This window comes from Podarcis filfolensis (genome assembly GCF_964270895.1).
Source record: "Podarcis filfolensis genome assembly, chromosome: 13".
Taxonomy (NCBI): domain Eukaryota; kingdom Metazoa; phylum Chordata; class Lepidosauria; order Squamata; family Lacertidae; genus Podarcis; species Podarcis filfolensis.
This window is the reverse complement of record NC_139615.1, coordinates 25,736,256-25,757,030: the sequence shown is the minus strand read 5'-3', so window position 1 is coordinate 25,757,030 and position 20,775 is coordinate 25,736,256. Positions and strand designations below refer to the sequence as shown.

The 20,775-nt window shown below is 41.1% G+C and overlaps 2 protein-coding genes across 2 annotated transcripts; one reads left to right on the top strand and one right to left on the bottom strand.

Annotated features, from left to right (window-relative positions):
* The first annotated feature begins 2,517 nt into the window (after positions 1-2,517).
* On the top strand, positions 2,518-15,606 carry LOC310746638 (olfactory receptor 10A7-like). The gene is made up of 3 exons (XM_083580618.1): positions 2,518-2,844; positions 6,531-8,702; positions 15,367-15,606. The coding sequence occupies exons 1-2, from the start codon at positions 2,788-2,790 to the stop codon at positions 7,497-7,499; spliced, it is 1,026 nt and encodes a 341-aa protein (XP_083436744.1). The 5' UTR covers positions 2,518-2,787; the 3' UTR covers positions 7,500-8,702; positions 15,367-15,606.
* An 869-nt stretch (positions 15,607-16,475) lies between these two features.
* On the bottom strand, positions 16,476-19,781 carry LOC310747451 (olfactory receptor 5AP2-like; the record flags this gene model as incomplete). The annotated part of the gene is made up of 2 exons (XM_083581819.1): positions 16,476-17,432; positions 19,728-19,781. The coding sequence occupies 2 exons, from the start codon at positions 19,779-19,781 to the stop codon at positions 16,476-16,478; spliced, it is 1,011 nt and encodes a 336-aa protein (XP_083437945.1).
* Between the last annotated feature and the right edge of the window lie 994 nt (positions 19,782-20,775).

The window sequence follows — 20,775 nt, the reverse complement described above, 5'->3', positions numbered from 1 at the left end:
TCAGGTGGTACCCAGTGCGAATTTTTTTTGTCACCCCCCCATATTGATGGCTCAGAGTAGGCTTGGGAGTTGCGGGCATGCGGTGCGCAGAATATCAACCCCTGGGCGCACCGCCCCCCCGCGACTCCCAAGCCTACCCCGAACTGTCAAAATGAAGGCAAAGCAGTGCAGCTACCCCCTTCCCCCGATGGCTCGGGGAAGGCTTGGGATTTGGCGGCAGGCGGCGTGCTGGATGTCACCCCCCTCAGTTAAGTAGAGTTTAATTTGGACTAATGTACATGCATGTGCTAGGATGCGGGTGGTGCTGTGGGTTAAACCACAGAGGCTAGGACTTGCTGATAGGAAGGTTGGCGGTTCAAATCCCCATGACGGGGTGAGCTCCCGTTGCTCGGTCCCAGCTCCTGCTAACCTAGCAGTTCTGTTTTTCCTCAGGACATCTCTATTTTAACCAGAGAAACATTGGAGGGTATGGAGTTATGCAACCCCTGAACCATCTGAAGACAGCCGTTTATAGGGAAGTGTTTCAAAACTGCTGCAAATACAGAACAAACATTACGTGGCACTTGTAAAAATGCCAGATCTGCAGACCTAGAGATTGTTGCTCAAGTTTACTCAAGTGAGATCTTATGTAAAGATTCTGAAAGATAGGTGGGGCTGTCTTCATTCTTCTCATTGCCAGCTCATAATTTTGAATCGGATCCGAGTCCTGATGAATTCCTATTATTATCTCATCTTTCCAAAGTTTGAAGTTACCTGAAGTTACCTTATGTTTGTTTGTTTGTTTGTTTGTTTATTTATTTATTTATTTATTTATTTATTTATTTATTTCATAAAGTTTATCTACTGTTTGATTGTAGAAGACACCTCAAAGTAGTTTCCAAAGTAGTGGTTTAAGTTACTCCTAAATTAGATATTTCATCATCTATTAACAAGGCTACAGGAAATGTCTTTGAGATCAGCACCTAGCTACTCTTCTACACTTTAAAGCAAACTCTTTTGAAAAGCAATAATAAAACACAATATTAAAAGCATCTTAAAACATCCAACAACCACAGAAATAAGGTGGGTCCCAAAAATATTCATCTCAAGTATCAAAAGCCAGGCTACACAGGTGTGTGCATATATCTATATGGTTATATATTTTGCTTCTAGGCATCCACAATAAATTTTATATCAACATAAAGCTCCTCCATGGGGTATTTTACTTATCTGCAGCTATTTTATCTTACTATTTGGCATCCCCATCTGCTAGTAAAGACCTTGTGCAGTGTAGAATTATTTCATTTTTTATTCAGCTTTTTTCATATTTACATGTGTGTGCATGGGGATATACTGGGCATGCAGTCCTTTGTGGTGGGGGGAGGGTTATGATCAGAAAAAAATATCCCTCTTCCCACTCTGGCTGGAACATCTAAGAAAATGATTCCTTTGTTGCAAGAGTCTAGCCACGTGGGAAAGTTATTTTAGTTTTCACTGTGCCAGGAAGGGAACAGATACTTGAAGTGAGTGAATTTTCCTGTTTGAGAACTTTGTTTCTATAATATCATTGATCTCTGATTGTGTTGGCAATACTATAACAACAATGCAAAATGTTTAAGATGCATGCTATACCTTTCACAATTCTTAGCATTTTCCTTTCAGTTAATGCACTGGTCAAGCCTCACACTATCGCATTTGAGTACAAATAATCATCATCAAACCTTTTATTGGCATCACATACAAACATTCAAAACAAATCAATACAGAATTACCACTTCCCCAGTGGCACAAAACATTTGCTAAAAGAAAGGAGGCAGAGCCCATAACTGTGGGAAAAAAATCCATCCTTTGGGGAAATTATTCTCACTCACTAAAAATAAGAATGAAACCTTCCTCCCCACCCCCACCCACAGTATGTGTTTTTAATAATTCAAAATCATTCACAATTGATTTGCTTTACAATAAAAGCTAACCAAAGAGTTAAGCTAAAAAAAAAAAAAAAAAACTGGGGAAGGGGGAGTGATGCAGGGAGGGGTAGAAACATTGAGTTCCAAACTACAGAGTCACACTTTATGTCATTTTGAAAAGTTTGTTCTTATCAGGGGACTGAACCTGGAAGACTGCCATCAATTTCATGGATCCAGCACTTCTTTAATATGTGATATTTTGAATCTTAAAAGAACAAGATAGGCATCGGATTTGGCATGACTTTGCAGAGCCCTAGCTCCCCAGACCATAAGCACTAAAAGATGCCAAGTGGGACAGATTTCTGAACTAGAATGCCACCTAATCCACATGATTCTTGCTGTTATTCTTGCTCTCAGACCTGGTCAGTATTATAAGTACCTCAAAACCCCCAAAACTGCCAGCTGAGATTGCAACAGGGTCCTTGAGGTTAAAGGTTGCCTTCTTTCCCACTCCTCCCCTTCTACCAATAGTGAAAATGTGGGTTTCCTTAGTTCTGCAGTTATTAATAATAGAAAGCCAAATGCATGCAAGACTGCTTAGTTCTCCTCCCCCAGTCATTGTGAATATCCATCTGTAGAAATAGTTTCCACCAGAACACTTACTGTTTAGCTAAGTGTACATAGTGATATTTTGCTGCTGAATTGAAGTTATCCTCCTTGATCAGTTTCAGTTTAAATAAGTAGGCACGGTGGTGTTTTGCTATTGAATGGAAGCAAAACCCTTTAATTAATCATACTTTGAATCTTTTGCTACTGAATGAAAGCAAGACAAGACAAGACGCCATAATCTAAAACAGGCGGAGAGTATTGAGAAGGCACTGAAGAAACCCTTATTTTACAGATGGAATCCAGATGGAACACATCAGAGATTCCACCTGGAAATATAATCATTTTAGAGGTAAATATTCATGTTATCTATCATAGTAGCTTTTCATCCCCATCTGCTATATTTGGGGCAGGGTATTTCATTTTTATTTCATGTGAGTTTTAAATGTTTCATATGCACACAAATGAACTCTGCTGCTTTCTTAGTAAACCTTGACACTGGCTGATTGGAAGTGAAAGGTCTGCTCTGCAAATGGGATCTGATCTGTTTCCAGACAGATAAGATCTGTGATGTTCACAGGATCTGTCCTGTCTTCATTTGGAACATCAATCTAATGGTTTATGAGGAAGGTTTCGATTTGGCAAGAATGCATACAATACACGTACTGACATCTTTTCCTGGGTCGATTAATTTTACAATGTTCAGAATTCTGGGAGCAAGTTTTTGGATTTTGCAAGCTGTTCAGAGAGAAAATGTATTATTTATTACATTTTACATCCCACCCTTCTTCCACCATGTAACCCAAGGCAGAAGGGGTCCCATGCAGGCACAGTCAAACACAGATCTGCTTAGCTTCACCATCTACCCTCAGACCATGTCCTGGGACAACAATAAATGTATCAGTGTTTTGGATTCCTCAGAAGCACAGCAGAACTGAGAAATCTCAGAGGGGTTTCAGAAATCAAGGAGCCACTTTAACTCCAACTATTCTGGACTATAATATCTATATATATAAATGGGATTAAAAAGACAAACATTTAACTTGCTTGAGACCATCTGAAAACTTGTAATGTCTGCCAAACATTGATTAAGTACAGCTGCTTAAGATTAATTTATAAAGCAAGGCGGAAACAGTGTTCTGTAGAACTCAGGCAATACTCACGCCATGCATTTAAATCACTCTTATGCTACTTAAATGGTCATGACTTCCCTATGCATCCTAGGTACTGTAGTTTGTTAAATGTGCTGAGTTTTTAGGAGATGCCACCCCCCTCACAGAGCTACAATTTCAGAGTGGTTTAAAAGTAAACCCCTCTTCCCACAGAATTCCTGGAACTGTAGTTCTGTGAGGGGAATATAGATCTCCTAGCAACTCTCAGCATACTTAACAAACTACAGTTCCCAGGATTCTTTGAGGGGAAGTCCTCAGTGTAATTGTGCTTTAAATGTATTGTGTGGATGTGGCCTCAGTGATATCGTTCAGGAGGAAAAGGCAATCAGCATTTGAAACCTACTCCCTTAACTGTAAAATATGCCTATTATCTGATGCAATTTACACAACAAACTGGATATGCCTCTGTTAAGTTCAGAGAATGTGAATGAATGTGTTGCACAGCCAACTATAATCTGGTATGTTTTGGGTTTTTTTAATAAAAAAATGCATGAATAGCCTCCCTCTCTAGAGTCAGCAGGCATGATTTATGTGTCCAAGGTATTTTTAGTTTACAAACATAGCAACTATAATAGTGGGTTATAACCTCAAAATTGCATAGAGAAAAAGAAATTTCATTTGATAATTATCAAAGGATTGAGAATTTTATTGTAATTCTTATGGGTGGGATGCTTTTTCTTTTTATCATCTTATTTGTTTTTGAGGTGGCCAAGAGGTGTCTGAGAATGTCCTTTATTTCATTCTATAAATCACCTACTGTATCTCTTGGCCTGCATTTTGCAAACTTCCAGGGTGGCTGCAATTAAAGGAAATCTTAGCCAAGAGTATCCTAGGGTTTTGAGGAAGTGCCGGCTGAAAAGGCTGCAGACATCCAATAAGTGACTGTAGAATGGAAGAGGACCTTCACTCACACACAGTGGTGGCTGTTGCCAAGTGAGACCAGTAGGGCAGAAAGCAGAGAGTAGGTGCAGACAGAGCCAGCAACTGAGAGCGCCAGCTTATTCTAGTTATGTTCCCATTCACCTTCCTGCTGTTACAAAGACAACACTACATGGACTAAGTAGGAAGTAAGTTAGGAGGAGTGTTGCTGGCCACTGCCTAGGGCAGACTAAGGTTCTTAGACTAAGGGCAATGGCCCTTTAGCCCTAATAAACCAGCCTCCACTGATCATGCACCCAGCATCCACCTTGTAAGTAAATGTGAACTGTTAAAATGAAATACAGAAGAATTTCTCAAGCGTCTGGAGAAAGAAGAAAGAAATCAAACATACAACCTCTTTTGACTTGGCAAAGGCTATCTAGGAATTTGGGGGCAGGATTCAGCACAGCACAATTTCTAAAATGATAATGTTTCACCATCTATTGAAATATAATAACAACAATAGCAGCAGCAGCAGCAACAACAACAATAACTTATTATTTATACCCCGCACATCTGGCTGGGTTTCCCCAGCCACTCTGGGTGGCTGCCAACAAAATATTAAAATACAGTGGTCTGTTAAACATTAAAAACTTCCCTAAACAGGGCTGCCTTCAGATGTCTTCTGAAAGTCTGGTAGTTGTTGCTCTCTTTGACATCTGGTGGAAGGGCGTTCCACAGGACGGGTGCCACTACTGAGAAGGCCCTCTGCCTGGTTCCCTGTAACTTGGTTTCTCACAGTGAAGGAACTGCCAGAAGGCCCTCGGAGCTGGACCTCAGTGTCCGGGCAGAACAATGACGGGGACGAGATTCAGGATAGGCAGAAAAAAGTACTTAGTCATACAACATAAATTTAATGTAAGGAGTTCAGTGTCTTGAGTTAACATGGTGATGGCCATTAGATGAAATGGCTTTAAAATGGAATTTGACATGGAGAATTTTCTATTTATCAGTGACTACTAGTCATGACAATTAGGAGAATGTATGAAGCAATGTATATCATGAATGTTAGTTGCTGCCTGGGAGTCACAAGTGAAAAAAGTGCAGTTGTGCTCATGAGCTACTTGTGGAATTCTCCTAGGTTATCTGGCTGGACACTGTGAAAATAGGATGCTGGATTAGATGGGTCTTTGGCCTGATCCAGCAAGGATCCTCATATGTTCTTGTCTTCATGGCTTCAAGAGGAAGTAGGCCACTGACAGTCAGCTGCTGGAGAGCAACAACAGGAGATGACTATTGCTCCTATGTCTTGCTTAACAGCTTCCCAATGGTTGGCAGCTGGTGAATCTTGGGTACTGGACTAAGGTTGCAGCCCTATGCCTACTTGCCTGGAAATAAGCTCTGTTGAATACAGTGAGACTGACCTCGGAGCAGATATGTTTGGGTTGGGATTGTTCATCAAGCTTAGGTCTTATGAAGCAGGGCTCTTATTTTGTCCTTATGCTATATCATCATCACCAACATCATCATCATCTTTTTCCTGATCCAAACTTGTCCTGCATTATCTACCTCCTGTTACTTCCATTCATCACTGTATTTCACTTGTTGCAAATTGTCAGACTGGGGGAAGGACTGAGACATGGGTGAAATGTATACAGCACTGCACATTATTAATGCTGCATAAATGTGTAGTAGTAGCAATGATAAAAGTGATGCTAGTGGGAGGCTTCTTGCCTCTCCCCTTAAAAAAATGCTTTGTACAGAGGGAACTAGCATATTTATGAGAAGGCTTCCTATCATGGTGTTATACAACTACGTGTAAAGGAGGGTTGAGTTTTAAAAACAAGAACAAACAAATGTGTCAGAGCATTCAAAACATACAAAACTCAACTTCCATTACTAAGTGGAACAGTACTGGTAGGACCATACTGGCTGGCTGGCTTTGTGACTGTCAATGGGAGGGGAAAGAAAGAGTCACTAAGCTAACACTAATCAAATTGCATTTCAGAATGACTTTGAGATTCATCTGCAAACAGCATTGGGAGGAAACCAGTCAAGCCCTACAACATTCGTCCTTCTGGGATTTGGCAATTTCCTTGGATTGAGAATTCTCCTCTCCGTATTATTCCTTGCAATCTATGCTTTGTCTCTTGTTGGAAACCTCCTAATTGTTTTACTGGTTGCAGTTGACCAGCATCTTCATACTCCCATGTACTTCTTCCTCATGAACTTGTCCTGTTTGGAGACTTGCTACATTTCAACCATCGTACCCAGAATGCTGGCTAGTTTCCTTACTGGGGATAGGTCCATATCCATTAAGGGGTGCATCACACAATACTATTTCTTTGGTTTCTGTGCAGCCACAGAATGCTATCTTTTGGCCATGATGTCTTATGATCGGTATTTGGCAATATGCAAACCTCTGCACTATTCAACCATTATGAATGGTAGACTCTGCCTCCAGTTAGCATTCACGTCTTGGATGTGTGGCCTAGTGACCAATACTATAATTACTTCTTTTATGTTGGAGCTCACATTCTGTGGACCCAATGAAATTGATCATTTCTTTTGTGACATATATCCAGTGGCAAACCTCTCATGCAGCAATACGTACCAAGTAAAACTTGTAACATTTATTCTAGGGCTTATGGGAACAGGTCCTCCTTTTCTACTAACTATAACCTCCTACATCTGCATTCTTCTCACTGTCCTGCGAATTAAATCCAAAGCTGCTCAGCAGAAAGCCTTTGCCACCTGCTCTTCCCATCTGATTGTTGTGACACTTTTCTATGGGTCAATATTTCTTGTCTATATAGTTCCTGAATCAGTAACACCAAGTGAACTACACAAAACCTTCTCCCTTTTCTACACCGTCCTAACACCCACCCTTAACCCGCTGATATACAGTTTGAGAAACAGAGAAGTGAAGGAAGTGCTTTTCAAAACTGTCAGAAGATTCAGCAACAGGGTTTCATAGGTTCACAATGTTTTGATAGATAAGATTAGCAGACCTTCCAAATGTCCCTATTTTCCAGGGACAGTCCCGATTTACAGAAGCCTTTCTGGTTTCTGATTTGATCCTGGAATATCCCACTTCCCCTTAGGATGTCCCTGTTTTCATCATCTGTGGGTTAAACCACAGAGCCTAGGACTTGCTGGTCAGAAGGTCGGTGGTTCGAATCCCCACAACGGGGTGAGCTCCCGTTGCTTGGTCCCTGCTCCTGCCAACTGAGCAGTTCGAAAGCACATCAAAGTGCAAGTAGATAAATAGGTACCACTCCAGCGGGAAGGTAAATGGCGTTTCCGTGCACTGCTCTGGTTTGCCAGAAGCGGCTTAGTCATGCTGGCCACATGACCCGGAAGCTGTACGCTGGCTCACTTGGCCAATAAAGCGAGATGAGCACCGCAGCCCCAAGGTCGGCCACAGCTGGACCTAGTGGTCCATGGTCCCTTTACCTTTACCTTTACATGCACGTGCTAGAAGAGATGAGATCATAAACTGTGGAATTAAACCAGCTGCAAGGTCGTTAAGATTGGAAATTGAGAGACTTCATTTGGTGCAAAAGACGGTGGGGGGGAGGGGAGCCTATGGCTTCTTTATATAAAGTTTTCTTTTCTATATTTATGATTCAGTAACCCTCCTTTGAATGCTAGTTCAAATTATGTATGTACAGGTGAGGAGAGATGAAAGTGGATTGCAGATATGGAATATAACATTGAATGGAACTGTGTGTGTAAAGAAAAAGGAAAAAGGAAGGGAAGCTCTATTTTGCAAAAGGTTTACGCTGGAAACTTAGAGCTGACTCTTCCCTATCCTTTATTATTTGCGGACTGAATTGAATGATGCTAAAAGTACTTGGAATTTAATTTAATTGGAAGTACAACTGCACATTTATCTCTGGCCAAACAGAGGGATGAAAGGAATCTGCAAGCTTGCCAAGGAACTGATAAGGTTCATTACTGAGTTATTTGTAGTTTGACCGACCACTCTCCTTCCCAGGCTGAGAGGGAAAATGGTGAAGACAGGTTATGTATTGGGACAGTGTGAATTTTGCAGCTGCTGTTAAAGTTGCAAAACAGTGAACCATGGGACGGAGCAATGGAGAATTTCTGAAACAACAATGGGATATTAGCTCCACCCAAGGCATGATAGAGAACAGCAACAACCAGGAAAAGACATGTTAGTTTAGTTTATTACGGCCATAGGCCCATATTCAATACATCATACAGCAAACAGGTATAACAAGATAAAATTAATAAATTAAAATACGTTAAAATCAGGTACATCTCAAACCGTAAGTTTCTAAATTCCATTAAAATAAGAACAATATAGCACTTAAAGTATCAAATTATCAATATATATCAATATTATTTGAGCAAAATCAATAATCATAGAGTAATCCATTTTTCCTCTTATAAGCTAATACTGTTATCAGAAATCTGGCAACAGAAAGGGACCTACTCGGATCAGAATCTTGCAATAAATATATTAGCTGTGTTTCCAAGGAGTCACCTGGGATTTCCGATAATAAAGGGGACAAGAATCTGATCCGAGAAACTGAATGTAGTGAACAACAGAATAGTATATGTTGTAAAGATTCTATAGATCTATTATCACATACACACACCGCTGAGATCTGACCATTGGAAAATCTATTATTCAAGACATTGGAAGGAAAGGCATTAAATCTTGCCTTAATAAAGGCATATCTGTGGGCCGCTACAGACAAAGAAGTCAAATAAGATGGTATCTGCTGTGAGGGCACTATGCCAAGATTTAATGGTGAGCAAGTGCCACTACCCAAGGTGATGTTTTGTTGTAGGTCAATCTCCTCAAGTTTTTGAGTGAGGGTTTTTTTTGCTGTGGCTAGGTCCAATTCCAATAATTCTGATAGAGACAATCCATAGGTCACTACTTTAAAATGGATCTCTTTTGCCCCTAGGACAGGAAAATCATCTCTCCAGAGGCAGTGGATCAGATACAGATTCGGGAGCCTATGCCTTAAGGACAACCAGTAACAAAGGCTGCGCCTCCAAAGAGTATTTTCTAAGGATGTAGTTTTTAATTCTAAGCGAATAGCTGCGTTGCTAACGCACTGAGGAAGTTTTAGCAATCGTCTTAGAAATTGATTTTGAATTACCTTCAAGGGCATCAAGTTTACTGCGGTCCCCCATAAAGGAACAGCATATGCCAATGTTGCAATTACTTTAGCTTTGAATACTTTCAAGGCAGATGGAACATGAAGAGCCCCGTCCGAAAAGAAAAAGCGCAAAAGCGCAAAGGATAGGGCCTTGGCCTTGTTTAAAATATGTGCAATATGCGCCTTCCAACCCAGATTATATTGGAGAAAAACTCCCAGGTATTGAAATTTATAGACCTGTTCGATAGGTTTTCCATCTAATTGCCACTTATAGGATTTCCGACTTTTAGAGAAAATTAGTACTTTTGATTTAGATTGTTTTATAGTGAGGAAATTTGTTTTACAATATGAAACAAAGATTTTTAATGCTCTCCTGAGGCCAATTCTTGAGAAGGATAAAATCACAGCATCATCAGCATAGAGTAATAATGGGCAACGATAATTTGCGAGACGGGGGGCATGGATAATTTTCTGAGATTCAGCCAATGGTGTCCTCATGTCACTAATGAATAAATTGAAAAGAAAAGGAGCTAGGATACATCCTTGCCGGACTCCTCTGTTGATGGGCACAGAGTTTGTGAGATCGCCAGCTGGGGTTATTCTCACCCTAGCAGCCGACCCCTCATGCAGCTGGATTATTAACCATAAGAGTCTTCTATCAATTCCCCATTGGGCCAACTTTTCCCAGAGTAACCTTCTGGGGATGCTATCAAATGCAGCCTTAAGGTCGATAAAAGCAGCACAAAGTTGGCCTTGGTTTGAAGATGAATATTTTCGGGCTAGATGGTGCAAGACTAAAACATGGTCAGTAGTTGACTGGTTCGGTCTGAATCCTGCTTGCTCAGGGCCTATCAGTTTCTTTTCTTCAGCCCATTGGGTAAGTCTATTCAGCAGAAAACGTGCATATATCTTTCCAACTATTGACAATAGACTAATATTCCTATAATTCCCCGGATCGTCTGGGCAGCCTTTTTTATATATTGGAATTATAATAGCGTCCTTCCATATTTTTGGCACCCTTCCAGTTGCATTAATAGCATCAAAAGTAACAGCCAGGATTTTTGCCCACCAGTCGGAATGTAGTTTTATGGCTTCCGCCAGAACCAAATCTGGCCCAGGGGCTTTGCCGGTTTTAAGTTTAGAGATTAAATTCAAGATTTCATCAGGGTCAGTAGGAGACCAGATGGGGGAGATGATCAAATACATCATCAAGAGCGTTGGTATTGAAATCTGGTGACGCAAAATATTTCCTTAAAAAGGATTCCCAGACCGGGGCAGGAATTATTGTTAAGGGGTATCTCCTTGATCTTCTATTAACCAATTGCCAAAATTGCTGTGAGCTAGGTGAGCTAGAGGCGACTATAAGCGCCTGCCAGCGATTTTGTTGCCACTCTTGCTTAGCCATTCTCTGGGCTTCCTTATATGCTATTTTTGCTTCTTGATAATTCCTAGGTAATACTAAAGCACCAGTAGATTTATATTCATTGTAAATGGCACAGAGATGTCGTCTAGCTTGTTTGCATTTTAAGTTAAACCAAGGGGCACCGGTCTTAAAATGGGCCTGATTTAGTTGGATAGCTGGTACAGTAAAAAAGGACATAAGATCTTCTGTAAGCAGAGAGAATGAATTAATAATTTGTTCATGCCCATACAGATCTAAGTCTAAATCTAAGACAACATGGGTTTGAATTATCTCTTGTTGGTAAAATTCCATATATTTTTGGGCTTGAGTTACTGACCATTTTATTCCTCTCACTTGTTCTGCAGTATTTATTGCCATATATATGGGGTGTCTAGACTTAATAGACTGCCAGTCTAGGGAAAGCTTGGCACTCAAGGGGAGATGGTTGCTCATTTGGACGTTTTCTATTTTAAAGTAAGAAAAATTTGGGAATAAATCTCTGGAAACGATAAAATAATCGAGAACACTATTTGTAAGTGTGCTCAAATGAGTAAACTCACCCGGAATATCCGGGGGACAATTTCCGTTTAAAATTATCAAATTCAAACGTAAAATCAGCTGATAAAGAAGGGTTCCCGCTTCGTTAACCCTATTATCTTTCGATTTTCTCTGTATATGGGGGAAGTATATGGGAGAAATCCAAGTTCTGGTGATCAGGTATGACCCACCATTTGGCCTTACCTAGCGCTTCCCAGTTTGCAGCTATACGAGCATTAAAATCACCTCCCATGACTGATGAAATGTTTGGGAACTTAGTGTAACAGAAAGCTAGGTGTTCTTCTATAATAATAATAATAATAATAATAATTTATTATTTATACACCGCCCATCTGGCTGGGCCTCCCCAGCCACTCTGGGCGGCTTCCATAGAAACCAGAAACACAGTAAAATATCACACGTTAAAAACTTCCCTGAACAGGGCTGCCTTAAGATGTCTTCTGAATGTCAGGTAGTTGTTTATCGCTTTGACATCTGCTGGAAGGGCGTTCCACAGGGCGGGTGCCACTACCGAGAAGGCCCTCTGCCTGGTTCCCTGTAGCTTTGCTTCTCGCAATGAGGGAACCGCCAGAAGGCCCTCGGCGCTGGACCTCAGCGTCCGGGCAGAATGATGGGGGTGGAGACGCTCCTTCAGGTATACTGGACCGAGGCCGTTTAGGGCTTTAAAGGTCAGCACCAACACTTTGAATTGTGCTCGGAAACGTACCGGGAGCCAATGTAGGTCTTTCAAGACCGGTGTTATATGGTCTCGGCGGCCGAGTGTTTCCCATTTGGAATGGAGGTCCGCTACCTGCCCCCCAGGGGGGAAATAAACATTTGTTACCAGTAATTCAAATTTCCCTCCTGAAATCAATCCTGTAATCGCATAAGGAGAGGAAGATTTAATAAGTGTAAGTTTTGCTTGCAATTTAAGGGAAATTGCTATTACCAAACCTCCCCTAGGGCGTCCACCTTTAAGAGAGGGGCTAGCTGGAAGCAAAATGGTATCATATCCATTTATATCAATCACCTCCTCTTCCCAAGTTTCTTGTAGGAGAATTACTTGAAATAAATTAACAAATTTTAAGAAGTCTGGATCAGATTTCTTCCCCCTCCATCCCGCAATATTCCAGCATAAAAATGACATCAAGGAGTGGCTGGGTTGGTCATTAGGTAGTCAGATCATGTGGGAATGGGATTCTAAATTTGAGGGAGTTTCAGCTTCAAAAAAAATCAGTAATTTTCCTTTGAGAAGGTGGCAATTGTGCTATACAACCCAACTGTTTAGATTTATTGGGGTGGTTTGGCTGTGAAGTCGTGCCACTCGTCTCGCTAAAGGCAGATGTTAGGCCAATGATAGTCGACTTTTCAGAGCCAGATGGTAGAATTAGGGGGGTATTACTTAAAGAGAGCGAAATTAAGTCAACAGGTATCGTGCCACTAGTTGAGTGATCATTAATTGTTTGGATAGTTTTGTTAATACGACCTGTCGGGTCTTCAACCAGATCACTCTTCGGGGCTGAAAGTAAAATGGGGTCATCTCTCATTTGTTGGTCTGGTTCAGCTGGTTCTGTTACCTGTTCGATGGTATCTATGGATTTATTCAACTTGCACACGTTAGAAGAAAGTGGGTTAATAAAGTTACAAGTAAGTGGACCCATATTTGGCACTTTACATGGAGAGCCTAATTCAGATTCGTTAAGTTCCCTCATTTTGTCCCAGGCAGATGTTGTAGCCATATTTGCCTCAGAGATGGGATGCATGGTAGATGGGTCTGGTGATGGGGTTTCCGCCTCCAGAATATGGAAGAGTGGATTCATCTCCGCAACAACCTGTTGGCTGGTAGGGGTGGGTGCCTTCCTAACCCACAGGTCCAGTTCTTTATGGTATAAGCATGGAACAGAATCTGAAAAACAGTCTCTATCAGGCATATTTTGTTTAGGTAATCTCAGCTGTTCCTCCGACACTTTTGTCAGGCAGAAGTAAAGGGTATCAACTTTGTGAAGTATTTCTTTCTGAACTTCTTTCGGGAGAACGCTATAAGAGTGAAGTAAGTTATTATCAAAGCTATCAAGGACGATTCCCTGATTCTCCACATACCTGGGCCCAAGGGAGTCCAACTTTTGAGAGTCCTTGGCAGCCAGACCAGTAGGATGTTTGGAGATATCCTCCGCAGGGTTTATATCAATTAGAACGTGTTGGTCAATCTCATGTTGAGATTTTGGCAAATTTACAATATGGGGGATAAGTGGAATTGGAGGGGCTTCATTTTTAAAGTACCTTGAGATTCTTATACCACTCATCTCCAGATTTTCTCTGGAGCACCAGATTCCAATTTTTATTTGTTAGATTTGTCAGATTTCTCTTCCTAGAGGGATTGGTTTCATCTACAGATAGAATGTAAGACCATGGATCTTGGATCAAAATGTCTTGCTTGGAGTTAGGTGTTGGGGTAGGTGTTAAGGGTTCTAAGCAATCCATCGCAGCGTCAGGACAAGGGTTTATAGAACGTTCTTGCTTAGAAGATTTCCTGGTTAGAAGTTTCTCAGTGTTCCCACTGGTCTCGGTTATTGGGATACTCTTGAGAAGATTAAAGAGCTTTTTAAAGTCCATTTTTTTGTAACGCACTGCCTTAAATTTTTTAACATTTCTACGCTTTTTTCCCCTTCTGGGCCTCCTTTTCAAGGCAGTAGCCCTACAAGATCTCTTGGCCTTCCTTGGTGATCTGTTTTTGCAGGTGGTAGGAAGGAAGTTGTTGTTACTTTCCAATTCTACAGTCATCCCGCTGGGTTCCCTACAGAGAGTTTTGCAGGTGTCTATCATTATAGTGAGGATTTTTGTACAGGTGGCCAGATGAGATTTTATATTTTCAACATCCTCAGTTAAAAGCACAAGCCATTTGATAACTGATAAATCCTCATCCTCATTTGTCTCAAGTTGGAAGCAGGAGTCTCTTGATGTTTTAGGGTTTCCCGAAGACATCTCTGCAATTTGTTTTAACATTAGTTCTTCCACTTCACGAACTAGGGATGGTTCAGAAGAAGCTTGAGATTTAAGTCTCTGTTTTGGGAGTACTTCGGTGACTGTACCAATTATGTTTGGATTTACTTTGGGCTTTATTGTCCCTTTGTTGTGACATTCTTCTACACAATCCTCTCTCTGCACAGCTGGCCCTTCAGTGCAGGAGGGAGGAGTTTCAGTTTCCTGCTGGTTCTCACTCGGCTTGACTTTACCCCTATTCTTAAAGGGCCGAGTGCTTTTTGTTTGTGCTCCCTTTAGGGTAGCTCTTTTAGAGAGAGGTCTTAGATCACTCCGATAAAAGCCCGGTGTTCCACAGGCGCTCCTGGTCGTCACCATTATTTATCTTGTAAAAGTCAAGTTGGTAAAAATCTCACCTCGGTTAGATTAGCCCGTCGGGGGTCGCAGCAGGGTTCTCCGCAAGACTACTTCCAAGGTAGGGAAGTAATTCCGCACCAATGTATTAATCCAAGTTTTTAGCCAGCAGAGAAAACAGCAAGTCATTCACATCAGCAGGCTTCATCAGACATCCGTTGTTGCAATAGGACAGATTGAGCAGTAAAACAATAAAACAATAAACTAAAAGCAAAGAGAAGCGAGGAGGTGATAAAACAGCTGGTAAGACGTTAAAACTGAGAGTTTAAAACCAAAAAGTGGCTAAAAACTACTTAAAAGCTTAACTAAAAGCAGAAGAGTCTGATTAGGCTGCTGTCTCCGTCGCCATCTTGGTTCCCAGGAAAAGACAGACATAATATTTTACAAGGACAGGAAGAAACATCATGGAAGAAAGATTGCCACACACAGGAAGAACAAGGATACAGTTTGAATGCCTCACTTGTAGATTTATATATTATTTAATGTGTCAATAAGAATGGAAGTTGTTAATATTGCAGTTGTTGTATAAGGGATTGTTATTTTGACGGGAGTGTAACTGAAATTAATAAGATTCTGGAATGCAGAAATAAAATAAATCATCCAACCATCAATTCTAGCATGTGGGGGGGCACTTAAATCATATAATTTGGTATTTGAATGATTGGTATTACTAATTGTATTATAATTTGGCATTGTTATAATGAGGCTATTATTAGAATGTAATTGAAAACTAATACAAATTATTCCCACCCCCAAAAAACACATTTTTGTGTCTCTGCAATCTCCCTTAAGTCTGCTATTACCTCCCTCTTGTGTGTGAAAGTTGCCATTTTGACTAAGCAAAGTCACACACTTTAAGAATGTGTTTGCTGTTAGAAGAACCACTTACCTTCCAGGGAAGTGGTGAATGAGGCCTACCCCCCCCCAGCATTTCCTATCTGAAGAAGGGCAAGGGCCACCACCAATACACCAATGGGACACATTGCCTACACCCTCCACTGTCCTGAGAAAACTCCTTAATCCCAATTTTATTTTATTCTTTTGTAGATTTACAACAAGGATAGCACACAACAATACATAAATTTTAGAAAGAGGCAATGGAATTCCATTGGAATTCTTCAGCTTCTCTAGCTGTGGCACAAGTACTAACAAGAGATTATTTTTTTAAAATTTGTTTTAGTAAATTATACCATTACTTTCAACAGCTTCCATGGTGACTTACAAAGAGGGGTTGGTGGGAATGCAATGCATGCAGGTGGTCCCAGGTTCAACCCCAGACATCTCCAGGTAAGCTCGGTAGTGTCTGAAATCCTGGAGAGTCACTGCCACTCAGTGTAGGAAATATTGAGTAAACAGACCAGTAGTTTGACTCAGTATATGGCAGCTTCCTATGTAATACTGTCATGCTGTGCAAAGATTTTGCTGCAGCTCCTTACTTCCTTGTTAGCGGAAACAGACATAAAAAGCCACCCAGTAAAGGTTAAGGTAACTGAGCCAAACCGATAGCTTTTCTGACAGTTCTGTATAGGGCCTCCTTGACATCTCTATTTCTCAGGCTGTATATGAGGGGATTGACCATGGGGGTTAAGACTGTATAAAAGAGAGAGAAGTATTGATGAAGTTCCTTCAGTATGTCAGTTGTGGGAGCCATGTAGATGCTGATGAGAGACCCAAAGAAGAGGGTCACTACAATGAGATGGGAAGAACAAGTGGAGAAGGCTTTTTGCCTCATGCCTTTGGATTGGATCTGGAGGATATTGATGATGATAAGCATGTATGAGATCAAGGTAAGTAGAAATGGGGGTATGGTATCCATGGATGCCAGGATGAGGGTTGCAAGTTCCACCACATGGGTGTCACTACAGGAAAGCTTCAGCACTGGGGCCAGATCGCAAAAGAAATGGTCAATTTCGTTGGGGCCACAGAATGATAGCTGCAACTCTAGAGAGGTTATGATGGTGTTACTTAGAAAACCACTTATCCAGGAGCCACAAATAAGCCATAGGCAGAGCCTACCATTCATGAGAGAGGTGTAGCGCAGTGGCTTGCAGATGGCTAAATATCGATCGTACGACATCACAGCCAGGAGATAGCATTCAGTAGATGCTAAGGAACCAAAGAAATAGTATTGTGCAATGCAGCCATTAGCAGAAATGGATCTCTCTCCTGTTAGAAGACTGAAAAGCATCCGGGGAAGAATGGTTGATGTGTAACAGATCTCCAAGCAAGACAGGTTCCCTAGGAAGAAGTACATGGGAGTGTGGAGGTGAAGATCAGCCAGAACTAGCACAACAAGGAGGAGATTCCCAGCCATGGTAATAAAGTAGATTGCTAGGAAAGCCAGGAAGAGAAGAGGCTGCAGTTCTGGGTAATGATCAACCAATCCAAGAAGAATGAATTTGGCAATGGTAGTTTGATTTGTTCTGTTTTGCAGTTGCTGCAGGAAAAGAAAGGAGGTTATGAAACAAAGAGCAGATTTATAACTATTCATTGATTCATATGATTTGTATATTCTGCTTTTCTGCTCAAAGCAGCTTACAAATAAAAAGTAAATATAACAGCATCAGTAATCCAATAATTAAAACACAAAAGAATGAAATGGAAAACAGCAGCAAAAGTAAAAGAGCAGCAGTAACAATAGAATAATAGAGGACCTACTTCATGTCAAGCTAAATGTTGCAGGTAGCTACAGAAATCTGGCACTCATCATCCCTGGCCACTGACAATTTTGGATGGTACCCAAGGACTTGTAGTCCCCAACATCTGAAGGGTAGGTATTATGTTAGCTATTTTTTCAATATAACATGTACCGGTATTTACTGCTTCCATGGCCTTAACCTACTATTTCCATAGTGAATCTGTAAATACTATAATTTTCTCTGAAATGCAAGGATTTTTCTTTGCTGAGAATTATCTTTTGGTGGAAAATATATACAGCCCTGGTAACAGGATATTAGAGACATCATAAACAGGCGGTGGTCATCATCATATTGATTCCTTCTGAGAGCTTGAAGAAGCATCTGGTTGTCCAATCTTGAAAATAAAGTGATGGTTGAGCTGGTCTGCTGTAGCAAGGCAATTCTTATTCATATGAACTAAAGGCTCTGCTTCATATAGGAATGCCATTATACCCCACCCCCTCAGGGTGTGTGTGCCAAACTATTAGCTATTGGTATTCCTTGTGTTACTTCCACTCAATTTCTCACTGGAAATGAAAACTCTGTAGAACTTACTATGTTGGAGATTAACTTTTGGATTTTTTAAGGCAACCATTAGCAAGAAGGTCTCTATTCTGTACCTATGGGCTCTTCTTGAGAGCCACACTGCTAGAGAATGGGGATGCAGCCCTGCACACAGATTGCTTAAAGTCCCAATGAGATTTAAGTAGCTTACTGTGCAGAACTTTAGCTTGAGAATCGAGAGGTCAACATCAATGGCAGAAGTTGTGCAACATCACATTCTTTGCAACTGAGCTAGTATCCAGAGCTGACTGAGATTAGCATGCTTGCATTGCTATGTCAGGAGCAACCATTACTGCAGACCTTCCAAGTGCCCTATTTTCCAGGAACGTCCCTGATTTAGAGAAGTCGTCCCAGTTTCTGATTTGATCCAGGAATGTCTCGCTTTTCCTTAGGATGTCCCTATTTTCATTGGATAAATGTTGGAGGGTATGGAGTTATCCAACCCCCAAGCCATCTGAAGGTAATCCTATATAGGGAAGCTTTAAAATGTTTAATGTTTTATTACGGTTTTATATATGTTGGAATCTGCCCAGAGTGATGGGGAAAACCAGTGTGTGGGGTATAAATAGTAAAATTATCATTATGGAATGGGATGTCCCTATTTTCATTGCATAAATATTGAAGGTTATGTTATTGCAAGACATTACAAAGAACTGGGTAAGGATATCATAGCAACAATGAATTCCTATTGATATCAATGGGTGTACTCTTAACATGGATATGTTTGGATACCACCAACCCATTTCAATTGCATGCAAGCAATTTGTATGCAGAATTCCCCCGTTCTCTAGCAGCGGCTTGCAGCTACAGTACATATGAATAGGTTAAAAACCATATTGCATAACAGATTTTGAAGGCCACTCTTATTATCTAGATTTGCAGGTTTGCAGGGTAGAAATGCATTCTGAAATAAACCGTGATCAGTCCCAGATTTGAACAAGCTCTTTCATGAAGTCCAACTATCTATCAACACAGTATTACACAGAAGATCAAAGAGAGAGTGACCGGCCATACAAATGTGGTTTCTTTCTCCATTGCAGCATATAACTTAGATAGCAAGTAGTGGGCGTTTTCTTTCTTTTTAAAAATTCTTTTTGGTACAAATTATTTGTGGCAAGGGTAGCCCTTTATAGTGCCCTTCAGATGTTGTGGGCTACAAATCCCACCACCCTGACCTATGACCAAACTGGCTAGGGCTGATCGGCGTAATGGTCCATAATATATTGAGGGCATCACAATGGATGTCTCTTCTTTATGGGCTGCTAATTAGACATCTAAAAGCGCAGTTGCTGCTGTTTAAACAATTTGATTATATGCTTTGGTACAGGACTCAGATGGTCACCGTCAAAACAACAGGTCCCATTAGGCAGCTTTGGTACAAGTCAATTGGTGTGATTGTCACACTCTCTCAAATATATAGAAAAGGGAATCTCACTCTCCACAGGTTGGATGGGGGGAGGAGGAAGAACTATTGTACAAAATTGGTTTACCTCAAAGTTGATTCCATTTGGAGGGTGAGTGATGTGGGTACTTCCTTCACCCATTTCTGGGTTTGGAGATCACCATGTACAATCCTTTATACACTCCAGGTAATCTTCAAAAGAGCTGTACGTTGACTGTACTGGACCTTGGGAATCTTAAGTGAATAATAGCATATAACAACATCTCCCAAATATTTCGTTCTCTCTCATTCTCTCTCATTCTCTCTCTCTCTCTCTCTCTCTCTCTCTCTCTCTCTCTCTCTCTCTCCTTTTCTCCTTCTCTGAAATCTTCACATCTGTATTTAAAGCTAAGCAATGTCGTCAGCTACTTGAAAGAAGAAAGTATTGTGTAGGCAAGGTTTTCTTTTAAGTGCAGCACTGTTGGCATTCCTTCAAGGGGAAAAGAAACCATAGGGATGGTGTCCTTAGAGGGCAATTGCCTCTCACACAGATGTGAGGGTTTAATGTGTTTGTAATTGTCTGTACAAATGGGGAAAAGCTAATCACCTACTCTTACAATCATATCAGAATCCAACCCTAATCTATGGTGGCTTTTCTATAAGATATTTCATTTTTATTGAAAAAGAGTTTTAATTTACCTATTTTGGATAGTACTTTCCTTTAGGACATGCTTTCTCTTCTCACCATGGAAAACCACCCAGCAGTCTTGGAGATGAATAGCAGCACAGCTGGGTTGGGCTGGGGAGAGATCCTTCCAAGCTCATTGGTATTTAGTGGAGGCAGGTAAGGGACTTAGGGCATGGTCAGCACCTGAGGGTTAGGCTGGGTGAAGGACCCTTCACTAACCCCTTCCTCCCAGCTTGGGAGGCTGGTTGATATGGTGCTCTAGGGATCTGGCATGCACTGCTGGCTGAACAGCAGGGGTGGCTGGCACTAGTCAGTTCACACACCCACAGCTCACTTTATGCATACCCTTCAAGTGTTCCGAATTTCCATGGACAGTCCTGGAATCACAAAAGCCATCCCAGCTCTGATTTGATCCCAGAATATCCCACTTTCCCTGGGGAGGAAGTTGAACCGGTGCTTGTCCTGAGTG

Coding starts and splice junctions, on each gene's coding strand:
- LOC310746638 (XM_083580618.1), top strand. CDS start 2,788: ATGGAATCCAGATGGAACACATCAGAGATTCCACCTGGAAATATAATC. Junction 2,845..6,530: donor GAAATATAATCATTTTAGAG/GTAAATATTCAT, acceptor ATTGCATTTCAG/AATGACTTTGAGATTCATCT.